General features: G+C 40.5%; 3 protein-coding genes across 4 annotated transcripts; 1 reads left to right on the top strand and 2 right to left on the bottom strand.

The window, feature by feature from the left end:
• The first annotated feature begins 704 nt into the window (after positions 1-704).
• On the top strand, positions 705-11584 carry si:ch211-203d1.3 (protein phosphatase Slingshot homolog 3). 2 transcript variants are annotated; one of them, XM_026357725.1, is made up of 17 exons: positions 705-882; positions 1880-2038; positions 3508-3545; positions 3647-3815; positions 4662-4777; positions 4924-4992; positions 5831-5896; positions 5997-6179; positions 6757-6850; positions 6997-7125; positions 7357-7403; positions 7494-7640; positions 8797-8997; positions 9107-9311; positions 9406-9504; positions 9599-9694; positions 10038-11584. In XM_026357725.1, the coding sequence occupies exons 2-17, from the start codon at positions 1991-1993 to the stop codon at positions 10173-10175; spliced, it is 1845 nt and encodes a 614-aa protein (XP_026213510.1). In that variant the 5' UTR covers positions 705-882; positions 1880-1990; the 3' UTR covers positions 10176-11584. The 2 variants fall into 2 exon arrangements, with proteins under 2 accessions (XP_026213510.1, XP_026213511.1); XM_026357726.1 differs by lacking the exon at positions 705-882 and adding an exon at positions 977-1188.
• Positions 11585-11630: 46 nt separating this feature from the next.
• mrpl18 (mitochondrial ribosomal protein L18) lies at positions 11631-13186 on the bottom strand. Its single transcript, XM_026357727.1, has 4 exons — positions 12918-13186; positions 12509-12677; positions 11962-12196; positions 11631-11874 (listed from the first exon to the last, which is right to left on the bottom strand). The coding sequence occupies exons 1-4, from the start codon at positions 13003-13005 to the stop codon at positions 11797-11799; spliced, it is 570 nt and encodes a 189-aa protein (XP_026213512.1). The 5' UTR covers positions 13006-13186; the 3' UTR covers positions 11631-11796.
• A 614-nt stretch (positions 13187-13800) lies between these two features.
• On the bottom strand, positions 13801-20987 carry tcirg1b (T cell immune regulator 1, ATPase H+ transporting V0 subunit a3b). Its single transcript, XM_026358036.1, has 21 exons — positions 20873-20987; positions 19646-19768; positions 19267-19345; positions 18999-19147; positions 18783-18878; positions 18602-18663; positions 18396-18522; positions 18153-18235; positions 17979-18072; positions 17603-17815; positions 17351-17501; positions 17104-17243; positions 16859-17016; positions 16676-16766; positions 16473-16591; positions 16106-16319; positions 15831-15941; positions 15657-15743; positions 15452-15572; positions 15066-15237; positions 13801-14650 (listed from the first exon to the last, which is right to left on the bottom strand). Exons 2-21 carry the CDS (start codon positions 19760-19762, stop codon positions 14557-14559), a joined length of 2478 nt encoding a protein of 825 aa, XP_026213821.1. The 5' UTR covers positions 19763-19768; positions 20873-20987; the 3' UTR covers positions 13801-14556.
• Between the last annotated feature and the right edge of the window lie 118 nt (positions 20988-21105).

Genomic DNA, 21105 nt, shown 5'->3' with positions numbered 1-21105 from the left:
GTTTTCTTTATTCACATATTTGAAAGCAAATTGAGAGACTCCTTCATAATTTCACATCCACGTTCGATCCTAGTAAGGGCATGTTTACATTTTCCGATTTTGCTTCCTGGATTCGTGTAATAATTTGGAGAAGACAATAACGCAACAGCTGAAACGGTGGCCACGCATGCGCATCGTCATTTCCCTGAAACTAACAAATTAATTACGGAGGGCGAAAGACCAGTAAAATCAATAAGCCAAGTGTTCTTTTAAGTATAGTATTAAGGTTAGCAACACTTGAAGGACATTTCACCTCTATTTATGCTGCTTGTATTCTAGTTTGGACATATCCCGTTTCAGATGAGTCATGAGTTGGTGCAGTTCAAGCACTCAAAGATATCTGCCTCCCTGCATCTTTATAGAAGTCACAACTGCATTAATCATGAATTATTGTCCGTAACATATTGACTTTGTTTTGTCCACTAGTGCCACATTTGATTACACAACAACTCTAAGATTGAAGATGGGGGATTAAGTCATAGACTATCCTTATTTTTTGGAAAAGATTAAAGTCAATTTGTTTTTTTAAAAGCTGTAATAGAGAGTTGTAATTTTTGTAACATACAAAAAAAAAAAGAGTATAACATTAATAGTAAATTTAGGACGTGTCGACGTCGACGTGCCTCCACGTTTGTCTGCGTCTGACGTCGTTGTCCGCTCCTGCCCGCCCCTGTCCTGGAGGCTGGTGAAGTGTCCTCCGCTGCGGCAGCTGCTCTGCTGAAATGGTGAAGTCCTCGCAAACGAAAGCCACACAGGGCGGAATAAGGAGCTGTCGCCACTTGAGGAACAAACAAGTAGGCGCCGAAGCAGGAAATTAGAGTGGGGGGACCGAGTGTGGGAAAGGTCAGACGCGTTTTCTTCGCCGGTGCGCTTGTGTAGCAGCTCGTAACGTTGTGCTATCTCCGGCTATTAGCTCGGACTGAGCTTGTTTGTGGTTCGGTGCAGTTGCGAAGCCTTCTGTTTATAGCGCAGACAGTCGAGATCAAACCCTTTTGTCAGGATTACTCATCCGTGGACGATGTCAGGATTTTAATCAGTGTGTTATTTGCATGAAACGGCGCTGAAGCTGTATCACATATTTAATGTCATGTTATTTAGTAGTTAAGATTAACTGCAGAAATGTAAGGCTGTGAATGACTTTCACCACAGGTATGTATCTCATAGTGCCTCAAATAATGAATTCATATTGGTTTACCGTACATAGTGACCTAATGCACACTCTAAATTAAATACTGCACTTCATTAACACACAGTACACTATATTTAGTCACATCAGTTATTATTACATCATATGTATTGGGCAATACAAGCAGACATATTGACAATTGTGTAAAGTTCTTGTTTATGTAAAGAATAATCTAATCTATCATTAATTGCACATATGATAAAATACCTTACTAGCCCCCTTGTTTCATTCTCTATTCTCTGTCATGGTATTGATATGTGCTGTGACATCCTCATCAAACTCAGTTGGGAAACCTTTTATAGATTAAATAAGTAGATTAAAATCTTGCTAGGTGGTGCACAGACAAATCAAGTTACTTTATCACATTGATCCAAAAATACTGTAAATCCACTTTTAATTAATAATGGCCTAACCAGAGATACGAGAACATCTTTGAGTATTATTTATTATTGTGTTTTATTATGTTGGTCCTCATGTTGCCAAACCATAACGGGGTAAAACAGCTACAAAACTATTGTGAGCACTGTTCCTTCTGGATAATATAACTCGCTAAACCAGCCAAATGGTGTCGTCAGACGCTTCTTTAGTAATATATGATACGAGGCCTATTTATCTGATATAATCAAACACAAATATCCATATGTGTAATTTCAGAAAAATCAACATTCACCCCACCCACTGCACACTTTTGGCTGAGGAACCTGCAGAGCCTGTCTGAGCCTGCCAACAACAGCAGGTTTACTGGAGACAGACCTGTACTGTACGATGGCTTTGTTGACTCTCCACAGACTCCCATCCATCTCCACCGCTCCAGTGAGTTCAGTCACCTCCATGCCTTGTTGCACACAAACATGTTGGGCATTTTGCTTCATCCCTTGAGATATAAAGTTGTTTACCTTTGCCATACCGCGTGATTTGGAACTTTATGACCTGTTTAAGCTGGAACCTCATAGTTCTCCATGAAGAACCGTCATCACTAAATGTGTCCCTTTGTTGATATGATCACTACATTTGCCTAAATGATAATGAAAGCATTTTGTTTTTCAGGTGTTGCCAGGGATATGATTGCACTGATATGCTTATGGGGCACAGATGTAGTGTTATCAGAAGGATTTAGCTCCCATTCACACAGTTACAACATTATCAGAGTGATTGAATCACCTTCTGTCTGCTGTACTGTTACTGGAGCTATTTAACGGATACATAAAATAATAGAAACACCCTCACAACAAAATCAATGTCTGTCTTTGACTTTATCTCTTCTCCTCTCATTCTGTCATTCTTTCATTAAGATGCTTTAAGGTGACTGACTTTTTTTCTGGTCTCTGTCATTGCCAACTAATCCATAAATGACCTGACTGTGGGTCCAAGTCTCATTTTTTGCATATTTTGTCACAGAATCTAACCACTCTATTATCTTAACTTGTGTTCTCTCCTTTTCTTTCTTCTTCAAACCCTCATCGTTCCTGTCCTGGCTCCTGCACACTTCTCCTCTTTATTTCTTTCTTCTTTTTTTTTTCTTGACTCTGTCTGGACTTGTCAGTTGCGTAACAGGTAATGTTACTGTCTCAAGTTTCTTTCTTCCATACACCCTTGTCACTGCTGCTACTTCTCTCTTATTCTCTCTATCTCGCTCCCATATCTTTCACTGCATTTCTCCTTCGTTTTTTTTTTTTTTAAATCTTCTAAAATTACATTACCAATCTCCTTCTCTCTCTCTCTCTCTCTCTCTCTCTCTCTCTCTCTCTCTCTCTCTCTCTCTCTCTCTCTATCTAATCGTCCCCCCTCACTGTCCACTTCCCTCTACTTTCTTATCACTCTTTGTGTCTCCTCACTTCAGTTTTCCACAGTACCCCATCTGTGTTGCACCACATTTCATCTGAGACATTTTTTAGACCATTTGTGTCCACAATCGCAACAGGAAAAACATCACACACACACACTCTCTAATGCTCCCACACTTTAATGTTCATCAGGTTAGAAACGTGCATGAGCATTAGAAACGGCGAGTAACATTTTTCTTATATTAATTAGTGAATTACAACTTGGGATGTGCACATGTCAACTCTGTTTCACAATTACAAACTGGAATTCATACAGAGGATCGATTTGACTGTGGTAAAACAAATTAGAAAAGTCATTAATCATTGTTAAAAGCATTTGCAAAAGCATAATGAAGAGTTGCTCATAAATAATTCAAAACACAAAAACAACAGAGGCTACATATTTTTTTACTTCTCCGTTGACTTAATTAGACTTTCTTGTGATTTAATTTTTTTAAGGATGAACACTTCCAAAGAAGAGCGAGACTTCAGAAAAGGTAGATTTTCTTTGAGTTGTCATTTAAAATAGCTTTGATGAACCAATCATTGTCTGACTGATGCCAGCAGTGTTTCACAAATTGAGCCCTGTCCATTTTAGGGAGAGCTTTGCCCTTGTGAAGGGTGCGGTCCTTCTGCTAGAGGAGGCAGAGAGCGAGGGCTTTCGTGACACGTCTCCCGCAAAGCAAAGCAGTAAAGCATCATGCACACAGCAAAGACACCTTCAAGCCATGTTCGAACAGCTCAGACCAGAAGATACCCTCAAGCTGGTGAGGTCTCTTCCACGTCACAAATCAGTAAAATCCACTGAAAGAGATCTGTGACCTGGTTTTCAAAGTAAACTTTTTACATGTGACATCATACCTCAGGTTAAGGTCTTAACATGACCTACGTACTGAATTGGTTATCTACTTACTCTCTAGGAACCTACTCCTTTTGGTTTTTATTTTTTTATTTTATTTATTATTTAATCTGACCAATTAAATACACTTTCCTTGTTAATGTCATGTCGGAAATTCAAAGTTTCTGTTATCAGGTACATTCGTCAGGGGAGAAATTCATCAAAAGGCAAAGCACTAGTATTGCTTTGTTAATCAGTTCTAGCATAAACTCATGAGATTTAGATATCTAAAAATAAAATTCTGGACCAGTGTACCACCAACTAGAACAACTATTGAAAGCAGTTCTGACAGTAGGACGACAGTAGTAGTAGTAGTAGTAGTAGCAGAGAGTAGTAAATTGACTTCATCGGAACTGTCTAGTATTATAAACTAATATTTAAAGTTCAGCATGTATGATTTGAAGTTTAGGGGCTGAAACATGTAAAGACAATCACAAGTTTGGTTCTTTAAGTGGACTATAGACACAGTGTCAAGGTTTTTCTGCAAACACAACATTTACTGATTTACTTTTCCTGGAGAAGACAATTAAAATACACTGTACAAGATGGTGAAGGTGTGTTAAATTTAATGGTCAGCTTCAGAGGACTATGCAACATGTTGCACAGAAAATACATTAGTACCTTAGCCTAACTGGTGTCTTTCTGTCTGTCTCCTGCCTGTCTCACACATTCTCCGTCTCCCTCTTTCTCCCCTCGTCTTTGCTGTGTTTTGTAGGCCGTGCAGCTCGAGTCCATCAGCCCGGTCAGGGTCAGGTATCTCATTGTCGTCTCCACCCTCAGCAGCAAACAAGAGAGCATCCTGCTGGGCATGGATTTCCCCAACACAGACAGGTGTGTGTTACCAATCTGCAGGTGCGCTGTGTCACAGAGAGTGCACAAGCTACAGTTTCTAATCAGTTAACAATTTCTGGTTTAACTTTAACAAATTAAACTTCCTTCCTTGTCTTGGGTCTCTGTGTCCTCTCTGCTATTTGCAGTGACCACTGCACCATTGGCCTGGTTCTGCCTATTTGGAGCGACACACAGGTGTACCTGGACGGAGATGGGTAAGAATTATTTAGGAGAGGACTGAGGATTAAATTTAAAGTGTAGAAACACAAACGAGGAGTTTGCTGTAGCGCAGATGGTGCGGCCTGATGTCTGGGAGTTTAGCCAGAGATTATGTGAATGAGTAATGTCTCTATTTATGGAGTTGAATCATTCTCCATAAATTACAACTGCTCCAATCATTCACCCAGACCATTACAAAAGCATGCAGCTCATGTGTTTTTGAAAGGAAAGTATGTTTGACTTTTTTCTGTGTCACTATTTAAAGGTCAGGGAGTGAATGAGTTTAGCTACTGAAAACTCCACCTCAGCATCAGTGTAAATTTTAGTAACCTGGGATGCTAAAATGGTTCAAGTGAAGTGTTTTTGGCTTGTGGCCACTCATTATAAAGCTTGTAAACGTGGCGACTCTTTTGCCAGTGATACTCAGAGGAAGATGTAGATAAGGACACTATGAAACTGAGAATTAGCAAGTCTAAAAACGGTCTGGATCACACTGTGGTGGCTCTGCTGCGTTGTAACTCATCTGTCACATGCTAAGTGTCATACAAGACGCTTTGATTGCCTGCTGTGCATGTTTCATCTCCTCAGACTGGCTCACACCTCCAACTGTGCTAATTCATCTCCTCTCTCTCTGTCCTCTGATTGCATGCATTTACATTTTCCACTTTCTTGGCAAGAACCATCATCACAACTTAAACTAAATTGTTGAATAATCTCTCAATGTCTGCTGTATAGTCTAATAATGTTTCTTATCACTGTCACTTCCTCATTTCACCTTCTTCTCTTATTTTACTTAATTATCAGAGCTCATATTTATGCCTTTTTTTTCCACAGTGGCTTTAGCGTGACGTCAGCAGAACGGACCAGAATTTTTAAGCCTGTTTCAATACAGACCATGTGGTGAGTTCATGATGGAACATTAATTTATTTTACAGGACCAGTTTTACTAACTTCAGCATTATGTAGTGACAGTGTCTTCTACTCCTCCTCATACTTTAAGGTCAGTGCTGCAGGTGTTGCATGGCTGCTGCGAGCGGGCGGTCAAGACAGCAGTCATCCCAGGCAATGGTCTGGAGTGGGCCCAGCACTATCACAATCAACTTGAGTCTGACCGCTTCTGTATCAATGAGTGGGAGGCCATGAATGATTTGGAGTCGGTCCGCAGAGATAGTAAAGGACTGAGGTAAGTCTTGGTGCTGTTTAGGTGTCAGTTCAGTCTATTGTCTGTGGAAACGGAGTAAGCTGAAACTATTTCTCTCAATCCATTGCTATTTACATCCTTTATTGCAGCTACAGTACAGTGACAAATAAAAATGCAATCGTTAATAGATAAAAACTTGTAAAAACTCCACACTACAGATGAAACTTAAAAACATATGCAAATAAACATGCAGACATTTTATGAGCAATATGTGCTTTAAAAAACAAAAGTGAAAGTAGTATTGTGCAGGATGTTTTTCCCTGAATGTCATGTTATTATATATGTAAGTACTGGACGGTTGAATTCATGTTTGGCTGCTTGAGTTAGCTTCACATAGTGTCATATTTTCATTACACACTTAATAAGTATGTAAAATCATAATTTGTACAAAGTAGCATGATGTAAATCAAAACTGTACTTTGTACACTGTAAGTATAGTACTTGAGTGAATATAATGTCTGTAGTAGCTGCATTTCAGCCGCGGCTGCTGTTGTTCACCACATGTTGAAATCAAATGAAAGTTATACAAACCTGTTTTCGTGATTGCTTGTATGGGAAGTTCGGCAGACAGAGTGTCCAATGAGAGACTGATCAAAGAGCACTTGAGAGACATAATGAGGACTGAAGACTTGGACAACCTCACCTCTAAAATGGTAAGTCGTGGGCAGATGTGCAGTAAATAGGAAGTAGGCTTGAATAAAGACAGAGCACTACTAGAGCAGTAAAGAGCAACCGAATAGGTCAAACAAATAAGAGAATGTTTGTAAGCCTGTGTAATCTTTAATTTACCCTGCTGTAGGTGCACTCTGCCTTGGAGACCAAAATAGGGTTTGATATGAGACCCTACAAGGAGTACATCGACAATGAGATTCTGGTCACCATGGCACAGATGGACAAACCCTCGAAAATATTTGACTATCTGTACCTGGTGAGTACAACAGCACTTATAACACTTTATTTTGTAACCATGGTGAGAAGCCTCCGTCTTTGGTCAGTAAACTGACGGAAATATGCTTTCACCAGGATGTTGCCATGTGACTGTAACTTCCCCTTTGTGGGGCAGCTGTGTTTTCAGCGATAGGGAAGGCGACTGTGTAGGCTTTTCCTTCTCGTCTTGACTGAACATCTCTTTTTTTTTTTTTTTTTTATCTGATTTTAGGGCTCTGAGTGGAATGCAGCTAACTCGGAGGAGCTGCAGAAAAACAAGTCAGTTGTTGTCACTAGGTCATGCAATATTGTGCATTGCATTTTGCTGAGTCACAGATGTGGCTCAAAAGTGTTCTGTATGTTTTTCAGTGTGGGTTACATTCTGAATGTGACAAGAGAAATTGACAACTTTTTTCCGGAGTCATTCACTTACATGAACATCAGAGTGTACGATGTAGAATCCACCGACCTGCTCTCCCACTGGCCGGACACGTACAACTTCATCAACACTGCAAGGTAGTGCTGAAAATCCAAACTTATTATGAGTCACTTAAAATCTGAATTTGTAAAAAGGTATCAGGTTTGTGCAGATTACAGCTGTAAACAAGTACACTGACATCACATTTAGATTTGTCCACTTACAAAACATTAAACGCATTATGTATACACAAGCCATGTCCTTTATTTTTGCAGTAGACTGAAAACATTTGAGTTTGACATCAGAAGATGAATATGAGACAAAAGAGCAAGATTTCAGCTTTCATTTCCAACTGTTCACATCTACACAACTTAGATGGATAGCACCTTTTGTTTGAATCCACCAATTTTTCATGTGAGCAAAAGTATTGGAAAATGTTTACGTAAAATAGAGTAAAATGAATGAGACCTCATTTTTAGTTGCAAATTCTTTGCTTGCAAAAACTGCAACAAGCCTGTGACTCATTGACTTCACCAAACTTTGCATTCTTCTTTTGTGATGCTTTTCCAGGCTTTCACTGCAGCTTCTTTCAGTTGTTGTTTGTTTTGGGTGGTTACTCCCTTCAGTTCTCTCTTTAGCAGGTAAAATGTTCTATAAGGTTTCATACTGGAGACTGACTGCATTAAGCTTACATGTCAGCACAAGTGGTTAAAAGCAATCTTAGACATTATCATTGGACACTGAAAAATGCATAGTTTAATTATTTTAGTGCTTTTCCATTGTGCTGACATGTAAGCCTGAAGTAAATGATTCTGTGGACAGTGTGCAAAATCTTTATTGTGGTCCAGATCCTTTCTTTTTAGTCTTTGGTTAAGTAAGATGTTTTTTACTTAACCAAATCTTTATCTTATCTTTAGACAACAGATGCCAGAGACAACTAGAGTTCAACAGAAAATGACAAAATGTTGAAGTATTGCTTTAAATCGTGTACTTTGTTCCTAGCTCAACACAGACAAGTAGCCCAAAGCTTAGAACCATAGCCAGTTAGTTTTGATCATTTAGCTTTTAACAGTGTTTGAAATGATTATTATAATATACTGCAGGATAAACACCCAAATACCTTCCAGCAGGGTATTCAGTCATATCCTCCACTACCTTTTATCTTTCTAATAATTGTCAAACAAAATCCCTAGACCACTGTGTGAACTTCCTGTGATCACTGTGTGAACTTCGTGTGATCACTGTGTGTTGCAGGAAGAGTGGACAGGCTGTGCTGGTGCACTGTAAGATGGGCGTTTCTCGCTCTGCATCTACCGTGATCGCCTATGCCATGAAGCAGCAGCACTGGCCTCTGGATGTGGCATTGGCATACGTCAGAGAGCGCCGCTCCATCGTCAAACCTAACGAGGGCTTCTTGAAGCAGCTCCAGACCTACAGTGGCATTCTCAGTGCAAGGTCAGGCATGGTGGTCGATTTAATGCTGTATATGCTTCTTTTTCTGATCCTTCTTTCTGATTTTTGGGCTCATGTGAGGAGTGTTGTGTCTGTTCATTCGCCATTCAAGCCAGCAGCGCCACAGCGCACTCTGGAGGCGAAAATCGAGAGACCAGCGACAAAAGTCAGAGGAGAAGGGAGGGACGGAAGAAAAGCAAGATGAGGAAGAGGATGAGGATGAAGAGGAGGATGTGGACGAGGGACTTGATGATGAGGAAGTAGACAGTCCAGATGAGAGAGATTTAGGAAGTATGGATGAAGAGGATGAAACTGTGGTAATTAGTTACAACAATAATATTAGGGTTTTAATTCCTGCTGATCTTTTCATCTTCATGGCTTTAACCCTTTAATTCTCTTAAACACACGCAGGTGTTTGATGAACCTGCCCCCACATCTGATAATCAGAAACCTGGGCAGACAGGACCATCAGGTGTCACTCCTGCTATAACAATAAATGAGCCAGACAAGGTGAGCATGCTGACTCAAATAAACACACACTTCAACCAAGCAGAATGTCGTCATGTGTGAGATCTCATTTCCTTCTCACTTGTCTTTGCTGCAGGTTGTTCCAAGTGTTAATCGCAGCGGCAGGATGAACCTCTTCTCTCTCATGCAGTCCATTAGTGAACTGGATGATGAGGATAAAGGACATGAACAGGTAAAGGAAGCACAGAGGACTGAGTGAGCAAGAACACAATCTTACTTTCTTACTCTTTGTTAGGAAATATATATATTAATATTTCAGTTTGGACTGGGCTTTGGTATTTCTCTTAATATATTTTTAAGTAAAATACTTATTACAAGGTCTTGATATTAGTGACGGGAAATAATTAGATAATTACATGTACACTATAAATGTCCCCTGACAGACAATGTAATTATTTGATTATCAATAATAATTGCATTTTCATTTATGTGACAATAAGCTAGTCTACCAGTCATTGTAGCTATAATGCCAGCATTCATTTTCAGCTCAATAATTAAGTACTTTCTGTTCTAAGCTGTGTGGCAGTCCAAGGCGGTCTCCAGGGCAGCGGAGGCGAAGCCAGGGGCGACGGGGTCTGATTCACCAGAGAGCATGTGTAGATGTTTCGCCTGAACCACGCAGCCTGCAGTGCACTAGTCAAAGCAAACCCTGAAGAGATCAAAAATGTGGATGAGAAACAGTTATAGTAGGGCGGGGAGGGGGCTACAGTATAAAGGAGGCAGGGAAGATGGGAAAGGAAACAAGTCCAGAAAAAGACAAACTTGAGAGCTTGTGTGCTCTGAATATGCCAAGGTTACACTGATATGCTCTGGCTTAGCTTTATATTTTTAAATTTTTAGACCCTGATTTTTCTTATTTGTCTTGCTGATGTTGCATCGCTGTGTTCTTAATTATTCAAAATGATAGTGCACTCTTGATAAAGAAGATCCTGGTGCAGTATTGCTGTTCCTGTAAAACCAGGGTATTTAACAGCTGAAGTTACTGTTGTATTATGAATTGTGTTTTTAGAAGCTGTCCTACCACATGCTAATGTACTGGTCTCTACCTCCATGTAGCCCCCACCTCTCCAGAACTCCCTTCTTCATCTCTCTTATCACCACTCCTGAGATATCTATGCAAGTACTGTTCACTTCCTTTCCACTGTAAATACGAGGCTGTTTGCTGCCAATCCAGTCTGGACAGTTTTCATGTTCTGTCTCTTTTTTTGTTCAACTGTTCACAGATGGGAAGATTTTACTGTATCTACAGTACATTGTGCATTATTGACCAAGTCATGGCCAGTTTTATGGCACACACTTGTTTGCCAAACAGTGTATGCCAGTGTGCCAATAAATTAATATATGTATTTAATTGAAAATCTTTATCATGTCAGTATATTAAGAAACAGTGTCACCCATTTTATTTTTGTTGATTTGTATTTAAACACCATGGCTGTAGGCGTGCCTTCAACTTGAGAATGAAATATGACTGGTGTTTTTAATGTTTTTCTAAAAGGTGGTGGCTGCATAATGTATGTATCTAGAACTGTTTCACTTTGTTTGATTGCAGTATAAATGTGATTTCCAAGATTCTTGCATGTATGCATAAAGCATATATACAGTATATGTATCAACACATAATTGCTGATGAACTGGGTGCATGTTATGTGTTTTTATATCAACCTGTGAGAGCAAATTGTTCAGGGGTTTCTCGTGTATTTATATGGACCGAGGTAAATTATTCAATATACTGTTGTCAGATTTATGATCAGTACATGCTGATGTGGAATATTCCTTATGCTGGTATTACTTTTTATCCAGTGAACCCAAGCTAATGCTTACTTACTAATTTAGCCTGCATGCTCACTGTAAAAAAGAAAATAAAAAAAGAAGACATGCACTTTATAATCCCACAACACAAAGTGTTCCCACTGCCTGAGCCAACTTCACTCTGTACTATGATCAATGACTCTTTTTTAAAATTGTACCCATATCTCTGACTTGTGTTAAGCTCTCCACAGTATACACCTCACTGTTGTTTACAACAAGCACTATCAGTGAAAAATAAATGATTATCCTCAGAGTAACCACTTTGTTTCTTAATTAAATAACACACCATGAGAAATGCATAAATTCAGAAATATTTTATCCACAATTTTGATTATGTTCCTACTGTAATTTACTGCATACTACTGCTGATCATCTTAATGCAGTTATAAATGACAACAAAGCAAATACACTAGGAGTGCTAGTGGATATTTTTACAGAACATCAGATGTGACACGAGCTCTACATTTAAGTCCCGACATATTTCCTTCTAGGTTCACTAAGGATGATTCCTCCTTCTTTCATTGCTGTCCTGAAAGACTGAACCTGTGAAAGAGAAGATAAACATGAAGCAGGTCATGATGTAAGGAAAGAAAAAGTGGTATAGGAATAACTTCATACTGTTGCACTCACAGCATCAGAACGGTATGTCCAGGGAATCGCTCTGTACACCATCCTGGTGATGCCTGCCTGCTGGCATCGATGTGCAAGCACCTCACCCACAGCCTGACATGCTGCCACGCACATTGTAGAAGCCAGCTCCTTTTTGATTGCCCACTCCTTGGTTGAACAGGAAAGCACCGGAACAACAGAGCTGCTGGAGAACACTTGTGCTGTCACATGATGCTGGGTACGAGAAAACACCAACCTGAAAAAAAACAAGGAACCACCATAAAGTAGTGAACAGGAGACATAGATGCAGGAGGAATCCAGGGCTGTGCAATACAGCAGAAATCAAAATATAAATAAAACACGTGCAATAAGTAAACAAAGTTAAAATAACACAGTGGACATGCATAAGTCTGTCTGTTGTGTTAGATATAAAAAATCATATATAGGTATCAGTAAGAACTACAAGGTCAATCCTACATCTGTTTTACTTCATGAACACTGTATTTAACATTTGGCATTTACACCCACTGGGAAGTCAAACACGACTGGACACAGAGAGCACACAGACCTGTGATAGTACTCCCGGTGAGGCCAGGTCGTCTTCCAGCCCCGGTCCTTCACAGCCAGAGCCATCTGCTCCAGGTTCCGGGGGTTTCTGTTCACAAAGGTGGCGTTCACGGCCTCGTTTCCATCTGCGCTGGGCTCCGGCTGAGCGGCTGCTTGACTCAGACACCGAGCTGGGTGAGAGACAGTGACAGAAAACTAAAGTTAACAGAGTCTAAAGAAGTTAGCCATGTGAAAAAATAAAAATAAAAAGCTCCTTCAGACACCAAGATCCGGATTGATAAACTATTCTCCCTACATAAAAAGCTAAAATTTAAAGTACTAGTACTAGTATAAGTAAGATAATTAGTTGTAAGATGAGCTTATAAAGTAATATAATACACGAAGGAAAACAAGTATGTGGACTAACAAACCTGTCTGGTTTGCGGCTCCAATCAGACGACATCGCTGAATTTGACCTAACAACATCCGCACACCGCGACTTAATTCACCCAAAGTCATCTCTACTTCTTCACCTCGTACATTAAAATAAAGGTCCGGTCAGTACGCTACCATCAGACAGAGTACTGTGTCCCAAAAATATGAAAACCCACTGTTTTATTCTAATTATGTTAGAAAAGAAACACTAGGACATGTGAATCGCCATCTTTGACATTCAGACAACATCCGGTTCACCGACAGAAACAAACGGCAGCACTTCAGTTCCGCCTGTGTCTTCATGCAGAATATATATCTGCTCTAAAGAAACGCACAGTGGAGAAAACGAACTTAGCATATTAATAAAGTCATAGATGTAAGTACCACTACTTATTTACTAAAGTACTAATTACTCACCCTTTGTAAGTCTAACACTATAACACAGTAGAAAATCTTGTACTTTTTAACTGTATCACCAGATCAGAGGTGAATACAAGTACACAAGTACTTTCCCAGAGAAATACTCCACTACAAGTATAAGTACCATTTAAGTTTTCTTCTCAAGTAAAAGTGAGTGCTAAAGTACATGCTCTAAATTTTAACTTAAAGTAAATTAAAAGTATAAGTACATCAAACAGCATTTAAACAAATTTGAATTTGATGCTTTTGATAACATAAATGTAGAAATCTTGTTTGAAAATTTCTGGTGAGAATTATAACTGAAATGTGTTATTTTCATAATTATGTTATAATGAATGTAGCGGAGTAAAAGTATATAATTTTCCTCTGACTAATAACTCTGAATATCTATCTATAGAAATATTGTCATTGATATTGTTTCAAAAACAATATGACTGCAAAGAAAACAACCTTACACAATTTGATTAAACAAGAAAATTACATTTAATTACAGTTCAAATATGATTATTTTTACAGTGCAGACCATTAGAAAAATACAGAGTGTTATTGTGGCAAGTAGTGGTATGATAATGGAAGGAAAAACACAGAGAAACAAGCAAACAGTTCCTGTAAGGCACCTGAAATAATCTCTACTAACTGACAATACCTGTTGTGCATTGGGGTTGGAAGACATGACAATGAGTGGAAAGTATCTTTGGCTCATGAAAATCTTTCTAATAATTCCCTGCTGTTGTTTGTAGAATCCTACAGGACTAGCATATTAAAGCACAATACCCCCCAATTTAACATTTAATACATTCCCTTAAATTGCTGAACAGTTTCATAATTTGATGTCCTTTCCCTTTATATAATTCATTCCCATAATACATGTTATTACTGTTAAAAGTTTATTAGTACAATTTCTTGATCATAATTAAAGAGTAATTAGAAACTAGTAAGATGACAAAATGAAAAGGAATTAATAAGGGGATACAAAAGTATTTGTTTTTCATTCAATATAATGTCATTTAGATTGAATATATGACTAAATCTCATTGTTCTGATGCAAATCTAACAGTCTGTATCATTGTGCACTGTCCAGTAATAACCATTTCATAGCCTACAGGCAATAAAATACTATTGTTAAGAAAAGGTAATTCTGCAGCGTTGCAGTCAAGTATGCAATAATGTACTTAAGTTAAAGTAACTGTTTGGCATTCTTGATCATTTGGCCAATCATACAGGAGGTGATGCGTTGATCAGAGATGAGAAAGAAAAAGGGCTCAGCTTGTAGCCTGATCCACTATAAAACTTGTTCTGAAACTCCACCCTGCAAGAGAGACGAGCAAAGTCAACAACAAAACACAGCAAATACAGAACTTTAATACATTAACCACCATCGTTTACCCACTGTATTTCTCTTCAGCAACAATCCTGACCACACATAATGATGAATATCATGCTGACTTATGAGTCAAGTTTGCAAGTGTACTTTGCATCCTAGATATAGTAGCTTCAGAAAGTTAAATGCCCTTTAGATGTGTCTAGAATCGGATTACAGTCGGTTTCATCCATGTAATATTAAATCAATAACACAGTAAAGTGTGCACAAAGTGAAGTGGTCTGACTTCTTTCTGGATTCCACATAACTCTGATCACTGTCACATTTGTCAGGTGACTAAAAATAAACAGAGTACATTGTCCCCGTGGGGAGGGGATGGATCACTTGTCTTCTCCATACTAACCAGTGCAGACGGAGCGCATGCAGGAAAGCTGAAAGGCCCTCCATAACCAGCAGGATGGAGACAGTCAACACAGCAAAGAAGGCGAAAATCACAACAAGTATTACAGATCCTACATAGCCCTGCCACGTGAGGGCCTTTCGCAATACCATCTTCCACAACACCTCTGACAGCTCTGTGGAGACACAAATAACTCAGCATCAGAGAACCACAGCGGGCTGGAACAAAATCATCACGTGTAAAAATAACTGGCTGGAAAAAAGCAGAGTTGGGAGAATTGTGTGTTTGGTTTCGAGGAGGATGTCCCAGAGAAGGTGCCTCAGGCTCAGGTGCCTCATGATTATGAATCACACACTATATTTGAATGTGTCAAGATGTGTGCCACTAACGTGCATGTGCCAAACTGAGAGCCCAGAGTCGGAGGTAAGAGGCAGTGTTGGAGATGCAGCCCAAGCAATACTCTATGGTGTGGATGGCTTGATGCATGAACACATCTGCAGCATCAAACTCCTGCAGACAGCAGAGTAAAAATGGTTATACACTGGTTCTTATCTGTCTAGGGAATTGAAGTACACAGGCCTAACACTTGCTTACCTCCTCCTCTGCAGTTCCTCTCTCCACCTCCCCTTGGTAAGTGTTGACAGAGCCGTCATCAGACACCAGTGGACGTCTGTCTTCCTCCTGATGTTGCAGATAATTATGAAACTGACAGAAAGTGTATCTCACCTCTACATACAAGTGTTGAAGTCCAGTCAAACAGAAGCTTACCACGTGGTTTCGTATTTTCCGGAAAGTCATGTATTCAAAAATGGGCATCCCTAGCAGGAGGACTGGGACAGAACACAGAGCCAGCACCACCAGGACCTTCTGCACCACAGCCTACACATTCAGAGTGAAGGGAGAGCAGCTGTTTATGAAAAGCTGAGCAACAGTTACACTATAGTTTCAATATATAATTGTGTATAATATATAATAATATAATATAGGCACATAAACTGAAACCTTGGTGTGTATCTATTTAAGGCAGTGAGCACACCACACACCTGTCCTTTATAAAGCGGCAGATTGTCAGGGTTGTCTGTGAACAGGAACATGTCAATGAAGTGGATGAGTATACTTGGTGCAATTTTGGATTGGGCGGGAGTGTAGGCAATCCATTTGTAGACCACCATAAACACCAGGTAGCCAAACAGACACAGCATGAAGAAAAGCTCTGGGATGAGCACAAAGAACACCTTGCTTATCTGACCAAAGTGCCTGGGGGGAAAACAACAAGCAGAGTTTGGGCAACAAAGATAAGTGAAGGCAAGTCAGAAAAAAAAAAAAATATATATATATATGAAAGAAACAAAACTGCAGGTGTGATGCACCACACACACAGACTAAAAATGTACAACCTCTGTTACCTACCAGTAGTTGAAAAATGACAAAGAGACTCCAAACGTCATGTGAATGATACCGATGATGACCGACATTTTCATCTTGTATGAGTTAAGGAAAGTTAGTTTGTTGCTGGCCATACCCCAAACCTGTCGAGGACATAAGTAAAATCAAACAGAGACACAAAGATACTAGAGTCGTGACGAAAAGGACGATGAGCTTGATGGACATACCGGGTCAATGCCAAATGGATAGGGGCTGACGAAGACTCCAGGCTCAGCAGGATCCATGGACAAGTACTGATTCCCTGCTAGGACTGATGCACTGAGAACAGAGGACACACGTGTGAGATACAAGCGAAGCAGAGCCCGGGAAAACTCATGAAGAACCGCTGTAAATCATTTTGGTGTCCTCACTTCCATGTGTTCTTCTCAAACATTGGCTGCACACGCCACGCCGAGCTGAAGGTATTGAGGCCTCTGCTGAAGCACTCGTTGTAAATGGCCCCCGTGTAGATAGAAAACAGTCCCATCAGCAGAATCAGATATCTTCCTCCAAACATCATCTTCCAGATCTAAAACACACAGGCAGGTTCTCAGTGAGAAGCTCAAAAACTCATAAGTCCTATCTGTGCACTGTGAGCACATCTTATCTGTATTACCTCGTTGTTGTTGTTCCTAAGTTTGGGGTCTCTCTCCTCGAGGATCATCCAGACTGCAGCCAGGGTCATAAGCAAACCATGCCCCACATCCCCAAACATCACGGCAAACAGGAAGGGGAACGTAATTATGGTGTAGACCGCTGCAGAGGCATCGAGAGAAAAGAAAAGAAAAAGTGAGGCTGAGCATTGTTGTCTTCTACTTTGAGCATCTGACATTAAAGAATAAATATATCATGTACTGACAGACCTGGATTAACTTCACGGTAGCTGGCCACTCCGTAGGCATCAACGATGTTCTGGAAACCTGCTGTGAAGGAGTTCAGCGGAAACAGGGTGGGTGGAGAGGTGGGGGAAGGCAGGCGGTTGTAGAAAGAATCAACCCCACTGCCACTCTTCCTCTGAGGATGTAGAAGGGTGGAATAAGAAAATAAAGACATTTTAAGTATTTACTTTAATTCTCCTAATCTACAACTGTTTGTTCTGCTTTCCCTCATCTTACCCCGCCTTCCCTCAGAGCACTCTGCAATTCAGGTAGCTTGGCAACGGGACACCAGGCCTCAGCAATCAGGCATTTGTCAGTGACAGAGGGGCTGCAGAGATTCAGAACCATCTGAACCGCTTTGCATTTCTGGACCCGCACCTTCCACTGCGGCAGGACAGCCACCGCCCGCATCAACAGCTGCTGCAGGAAGGCCTCAGTCTGTGCCAACACCTGTCAAACATTAGGGGGAAGTGAGACTGGAAAGTGTTGTTTAAAGAAACTCCTGCTGTATCTTTCTGGTCCTTTCAGGTTTGAGACATAAAAAAAATGGTAAATGCAGGTGGTTGTATCAGTGTAGCAACAAATACTCTGTGTTCTTTTATACTGAACTTACTGATTTAATATCTTCAATTCTGGTTTGAAGCCCCTGGAGAATCTCCTCTCTCTCAGCGGTGCTCTCAGGGTATACAAATGTCTGTGTGCGGAAGCTGTGAGGTGGAGAAACACACAAGTGAAGTGTCTATAATAATAATAAAAAAAAGTCTAACTGATGTACAGAGTTACCCACCAATCACATATCTTCTTGACTTTCTGTCCAATCTGATCTCCCCAGTAGGAAATGAGGAACACCGTCCATTGCACCATTTCCCCCTGCGAACAAAGATGGAGCAAACAGTTGTGATAAAATACCTATTAGGAAAATTATCACATGTACCAAATCATCGGAGACCATCCCTGTAACAGAAACAACTTTCATGTCTGTCTCTCAACCATGAGAAATCTCTCTCTCTCTCCTTCTCCAAGTTCCCACCGTGTCCGGATGCTCAAGTCGATCCTCCATTTCTCTGAAATCCACAATAATGTAACCCCGACATGCCCGCCAGAGCAACCGTTCAAATGAGGGGACCTTCCAAGGATGGACCACTCCTGCCACAAAACTGAGAGACAAGACATACAATGGAAAAACGTTAAACCGAGATAAAATCCTAAACCACGTCATGTACAAATGAGATGTACCTGAGGTGGACATCTTGGCGGTTATCAAACAGGCCTTGAGCTTCCATTAAAGGAGGAGGTGCCTGTGCGAAGATGCCAAAGGAGAAGATTTGTTATGTAGTTTCAGTTGGCAGGTGTAGGTTTGCTTACTACAAGACAATAATCATAATTAATGATGAGCAGAAATCAGTGCTTTAAGCACCTGTGAGGCTGTGAGAGAGTGTGTCCTGGTCAGAACTCCTCGGTACTGACAGAGCTGGTTCATCTGCGCCCGCAGGCTGTCTCTGTTCCTGGACACCTGGTAAGACACACACAAATAAAAATAAAAATCTATTAAGCCACTAAATTTATCTTCTTTTGACAGCACACTGATGAGACAACACAGGATCGTCTTTGATTTATCGGCACCGTCACTCACTTCTTTGAGCTCTCTTGCCAGCCTCTCGCTTTCTTCCTCTATAGCGATGAGTTCACGGGGCTGAGGGGCCAAAGGTGTTGGGCACGGAGGCCGGAGTGAACCCCGCACGTGTGGAGGGAGGGAGCGATTGATCTCCTGCTCAAGGAAGGCTGACGAGAGGATAAAGAAGGTTACAAAGGCCAAAAGGAAAATCTTCCAAACAAAACTAATCATTGAAGAATGTGGATGGAGAGTATAGGAAGGGAGAAACTCAGTTGATATAACTCACTAAAGGTTTTCTCGAGTTCTTCACATCGTCTGACTTCACCAACAAACTTCCTCTGAAAGGCGTTCACATTGGGATTTAACTGAGACATCAGAGAGAAGGGGAGAGGAAGAGGGCAACAGGGTTACTCATGTTCAGCTGACCACAATAAGAAAAGGAAAATCTTTCTGTGTCTTGCAGTGACTCAGAGCGACCAGTTCTCATTTGACCTTAGTTCTCATCTAAGGTCAGACATAGAAATGCTGCAGATTCCAAAGTTGATTAGATAACAAAATTCAGGCAGAAAACTGTGCTGTGGATTGTGGTGAGACTAATGATCAGAGGTTTGTAATCTCAGCCACAACACAGTAACACACAAGAACAAGAACCAACAGCGTCTTACATCTCTGAACTCAACCAGGCCCAGTTCTCCCAGTTCACTAACACAATTGTAAGCAGAGCCAGACTGGAGGAAGAGCTGCACCAGGCACACCTCCTCACTGCGAAACATGGAGCCCATATTTGCCTGCAATGAAAAAGAAAAACACCAAAGAAACAAATGGAAATTAATTTTTTACTGTAAAATTTCAAAGTACTGTAGTTTATAGTGGAATGAGAAACATAATTAAGAAATGAAAGAGATGAGAGGCAGCACACAGGTAAAAAAAAAAAGAAGTTGGCAAAGTGCATTTATTTTCAGTTAGGACAATAAAATTGGTGACAATGCAGAAGCTTATGATTGGAAACTGAAGAAAAGGGAAGCATCGTGTCGTCCCGTCTGATGATCAGGTGGAATTTCCTCTCTTGCACAGGCATGTTTCTGCCAACATTTCAACAAGCTCAACGCTTCTCTGGTTCTGCGACGCTACATAACCAGTGTACAGTCGGTTTATTATATGCACCTAAAGTAACTATGTGCACCCTGACACAAGAGCTCTGCAATAAAGCTCCATGTAGGTGACATGTAGAAAAGAGCTGCTTTTCAGTTTTATGGTTATTTTCGAGTTGACTGTGCTGTTGACCTGCACTCACTGGCCACTTTATTACCTTTAATGAAGTTACTTTATTAACCCAATGCAATCCAACACAGCAGCTCTGTCCTGAAGCCTATTTACATAAATGAGGAGACCAAAACACCCCAAACACTTTCTTTCTTTAATTCTCTCCACTACGACGAGGATAATAAACATAGAGCAGTATAATCACCCGGCATCACTAACTACATCCTGCAACAAAAACACGAGACAAACTGGGATTATCCACAAACTATTATTAACTATTAAAGTAACAGACTTTAAATACACATAGAAACAGAAAAACTGGTCCTTTGTTTGTTGAATGACTGGTGGTGGAGTTTCTGGCAAAGGGGCCAGTTTCGTTATTACTGTCACAACATGCCGATCAAACCACACAGATATGCCAGCGATCCCACAAACGAACATTTGGAATTAGTTTCATACAAGTAACGTTAAATGAAAAGAAAATAACAAGGTGATGAATTAAGGTTTCGGAAAGCCCCTAAAAAGCCAAAGCTTTGATTTAATTATGTCATGACAATGGCAGCCCATTCACTGAGCGACAGAACAGGTTTCTATCAGCACAAAACAAAGCCACATGCTACAGATCTGACCTGTGTGCGTCTTAAGTCCCGCTGATCTGGTCCCAGTTCGGTCCGGTCCTGCTGGACTGTGCGGAGCCTGCTGACCCGCACAAAACAGACGCGCGTCTCCGAGTCCCACTTCCTGTTTGAGGGAGTCACGTTATTCCGCGCTCACGTGACTCGTGACGTCCGTGCGTCGTTCACGGCCCCGGTTCATGTGGGATAAGTTAAAATGGTTAAAGAGTTTAAAAGGCCTCAGATGA

This window comes from Anabas testudineus, chromosome 10 (assembly GCF_900324465.2).
Source record: "Anabas testudineus chromosome 10, fAnaTes1.2, whole genome shotgun sequence".
NCBI classification, from domain to species: Eukaryota; Metazoa; Chordata; class Actinopteri; order Anabantiformes; family Anabantidae; genus Anabas; species Anabas testudineus.
The sequence above is the reverse complement of the archived record's forward strand: the minus strand, read 5'-3'. Positions and strand labels throughout refer to the sequence as shown.

What these genes read in the sequence shown, in the direction of transcription:
- si:ch211-203d1.3 (XM_026357725.1), top strand. Translation starts at nt 1,991, where the DNA reads ATGGCTTTGTTGACTCTCCACAGACTCCCATCCATCTCCACCGCTCCA. An exon ending in GTGTACCTGGACGGAGATGG is followed by an intron (nt 4,993 to 5,830) that starts GTAAGAATTATT and finishes TTTTTTCCACAG; the next exon opens with TGGCTTTAGCGTGACGTCAG. An exon ending in AGGATAAAGGACATGAACAG is followed by an intron (nt 9,695 to 10,037) that starts GTAAAGGAAGCA and finishes TTCTGTTCTAAG; the next exon opens with CTGTGTGGCAGTCCAAGGCG.
- mrpl18 (XM_026357727.1), bottom strand. Translation starts at nt 13,005, where the DNA reads ATGACTTTGGGTGAATTAAGTCGCGGTGTGCGGATGTTGTTAGGTCAA. An exon ending in TGGAGCCGCAAACCAGACAG is followed by an intron (nt 12,678 to 12,917) that starts GTTTGTTAGTCC and finishes TCTCTCACCCAG; the next exon opens with CTCGGTGTCTGAGTCAAGCA. An exon ending in GGACATACCGTTCTGATGCT is followed by an intron (nt 11,875 to 11,961) that starts GTGAGTGCAACA and finishes TCTCTTTCACAG; the next exon opens with GTTCAGTCTTTCAGGACAGC.
- tcirg1b (XM_026358036.1), bottom strand. Translation starts at nt 19,762, where the DNA reads ATGGGCTCCATGTTTCGCAGTGAGGAGGTGTGCCTGGTGCAGCTCTTC. An exon ending in GTCAAGAAGATATGTGATTG is followed by an intron (nt 18,073 to 18,152) that starts GTGGGTAACTCT and finishes TCCACCTCACAG; the next exon opens with CTTCCGCACACAGACATTTG. An exon ending in CATGCGCTCCGTCTGCACTG is followed by an intron (nt 14,651 to 15,065) that starts GTTAGTATGGAG and finishes TCTCTCTTGCAG; the next exon opens with GGTGGAGTTTCAGAACAAGT.